Consider the following 2,858-nt stretch of genomic DNA (forward strand, 5'->3'; position numbering starts at 1 on the left):
CGTTTTCCCCTACAGGTCAGTCCATATAGCTCTTTATAGTGTTTAAATTAAGCTGGTGGTGAGGTTTTGTTCTTGAAGATCAAAGTTCGCCCAGTTGGGCAGGGCTTGGTGTAACAGCTCCGCTCTCCACTAGATGGTGCTGCTAGCCTACTGGGGTGGATTGTTGCGGTGCTCGTAGGTGCATATGCGCATGCGCAGGAATGGTGAAAATGGCGCCATCCAGCTACCCAGTCTGTTCTCCCAGAGCAGCAATCACACACCAGTCCTCTGTCTTCAGGTCTCGTCCACTCCCTGCTTTTTTACTCTCTGTGACCAGGCCCCAGGCAGCACCTCTCTCCCGAGTTTTGTCTCAGATGTGGCTGTCTTCCCCAGCCCCTTACTTCTGAAGGACTGCGGCCTTGACCCATTCAGCCCCTCTGTGGGAGGGTCTGACTGAGCAATGGCCAAATGAGCAATGGCCGAATGTCAGCTGCACCCAGGAATGCCGCTGGACTCTGCTGTTGCTGGAGCCCCGAGACTGTGGCCAGGTACCAGCCTGCCCCAAAGAAAGATCGCGAGACAGTGTAGCCTCAGTGTTTCAGGGACTATGGAAAATCACAACACACATCTGGCACCAGGCTTTACCTTCAACAACCTTGCCCCAGAACCAGTGAAGTTGGCTGCCTTCCGGGGTCTGCTGGGACCAGGTGGCTTCAACAGTCTCTACCAAATGTCCTTCCAGCAGTGGAACCGCTTTTCCCCATGTGGCCTGAGAACCTCCCGGACCCCACTCTGTTCCTGGGGATTCACCTTTCCCACCAGAGCACTGCCAGGTATTGAGCTGCAGAGTTGCAGCCTTTGTGCTCCCCTTGTTTACAGTCTTAATTCAAATTAAACCCTCTCCTTTCTCCTTTCTCCCTTTTTAGTTTAGTCCCTGCGGCTGTATCCAATTTTCCACTTTCCTCCAGCTGCTTTTGGGGAGGGGTGCTTTTCCCGTATTCTCTGCCCCGCCCCCCACAGTCTCCATCCTCTCTCTGCTCACAAAAGCACCTCCCTTCCTGCGCCTTCTCGTTCCCCAAGTTCACTTCTCCATGTCACGTACCTGCTGAATTCTGTGGTTCAGGTTGTGCAGATTTTTGTGTTAATCCTCCAGTCAGTTTTCTAGGAGTGTAGGATGGTTCAGTGTTGGTCTGGCTGTATTTCATGGATATGAGACACACAAAATACTTCCATGCTGTTCTGCCATCTTGGCTCCTCTCCTCATTAATGATTTACTTTTATGGTAATGTGGAACGAAAGTGGAACTAATTGATCAATGTAATGAGTACACCATTTATTCAAATAGTTACTTATAAAATGCCATGACTGGTCTTAAACATGATAAACACACCCCCTGCCAACTTTTGATTTTTTTGAAGATTTCTCTTAAAAATTACTAAATGCTTGATCTTGACAGGAAACATGTGGTAAGAAAGAATGGACCAAAAAAATGGAAGTTCTTTCACTGGCTTTATCCTGCTGGGTTTCTCTGACCGGCCTCAGCTGGAGCGAGTCCTCTTTGTGGTTCTTCTGATCTTCTATCTGCTCACCCTCCTGGGAAACACAAGCATCATTGCATTGTCCCGCCTGGACCCACACCTGCAGACTCCCATGTACTTTTTCCTGTCCAACCTAAGCTTTCTGGACCTATGTTACACGACCAGCACTGTTCCTCAGCTGCTGGTTCATCTCAGGGGAGCAGACAAGTCTATCTCCTTTGCTGGCTGTGTAGCTCAGCTGTTCGTCTCTCTAGGTTTGGGATGCACAGAATGCATTCTGTTAGGGGTGATGGCATTTGACCGCTACGCAGCCATCTGCAGGCCCCTGCACTACACAGTGATCATGCACCCCCGTCTCTGTGCCCTGATGGCTTCTGCATCGTGGTTCATTGGTTTTGCCAACTCCTCTTTGCAGTCGGGGCTCATCTTCCTTGTACCACTTTGTGGAAGAAATAAAATAGATCACTTCTTTTGTGAGGTCACCCCACTGCTCAAGCTTGCCTGTGTTGACACCACTGAGAATGAGAATGAGATCTTCTTTGTCAGTGTGATCATTCTCCTCATACCTGTGGCATTAATCACGTTCTCCTATGGTCAGATAGTCAGGGCAGTGTTAAGAATAAAGTCAGCTTCAGGGCAGAGGAAAGCATTTGGGACATGTGGGTCCCACCTCACAGTTGTCTCCCTGTTCTATGGCACAGCCATCTACATTTACGTCCAGCCCAGCAGCAACTACTCCCAGGATCAGGGCAAGTTCATTTCTCTCTTCTACACCATTGTCACCCCCATGGCCAACCCCTTCGTGTATACCCTGCGGAACAAGGATGTGACAGGAGCAATGAAGAAGGTGTTCTGTCAGGACTATGACTCTAGATGACTGGAGGGGGGGGGGGGGGCGGGGAAGACCCTGTCATGAAAGACTTTGAATGCCACAGTCTTTCAGATTTCTGTCTCCTCCACATTTCCCCTGACAACTCTCATGGGGACTTCCTTAATTCACTCTTTTATGCAAATGAGTGTTCAAACTCTAAGTTCATGGACGCATTGCAGTCTCCAGAGATGCTGATTTAGTGTTCCTAGACCATCTGCATCCTATTAATATTCAAAATGTTTCTCAGGATTTTCTTGTTTCACTACCTTTGGGAACACTTTTCCATGGCTAATTGCAAATGACAGTTACACACACCATAATACATAGCAAAATAAGAATAAAAACGACCAGAACACTGTAATAAATATTAATATTTTAGCATTTTCTAGCAATTGCCGGAGCTTATTGCTTACTCTTGCAGTTTGATCATGGCTCTATTACAACATTCGTAGCCTGACTGGATCACAGCT

At 48.1% G+C, this 2,858-nt stretch overlaps 1 protein-coding gene across 1 annotated transcript; it reads left to right on the forward strand.

Annotated features, from left to right (window-relative positions):
• The first annotated feature begins 1,455 nt into the window (after positions 1 to 1,455).
• On the forward strand, positions 1,456 to 2,394 carry LOC112853441 (olfactory receptor 2B8-like). The gene has a single exon (XM_086705925.1). The coding sequence runs from the start codon at positions 1,456 to 1,458 to the stop codon at positions 2,392 to 2,394; it is 939 nt and encodes a 312-aa protein (XP_086562051.1).
• The last annotated feature ends 464 nt before the right edge of the window (positions 2,395 to 2,858 follow it).

The sequence above is a fragment of the Puma concolor genome, chromosome B2 (assembly GCF_028749965.1).
Source record: "Puma concolor isolate L17-30 chromosome B2, mPumCon1.1.hap2, whole genome shotgun sequence".
Classification (NCBI taxonomy): Eukaryota; Metazoa; Chordata; class Mammalia; order Carnivora; family Felidae; genus Puma; species Puma concolor.

Bases quoted from the DNA above. Each gene is read 5' to 3' on its own strand.
- LOC112853441 (XM_086705925.1), top strand. From the start codon at position 1,456: ATGGACCAAAAAAATGGAAGTTCTTTCACTGGCTTTATCCTGCTGGGT.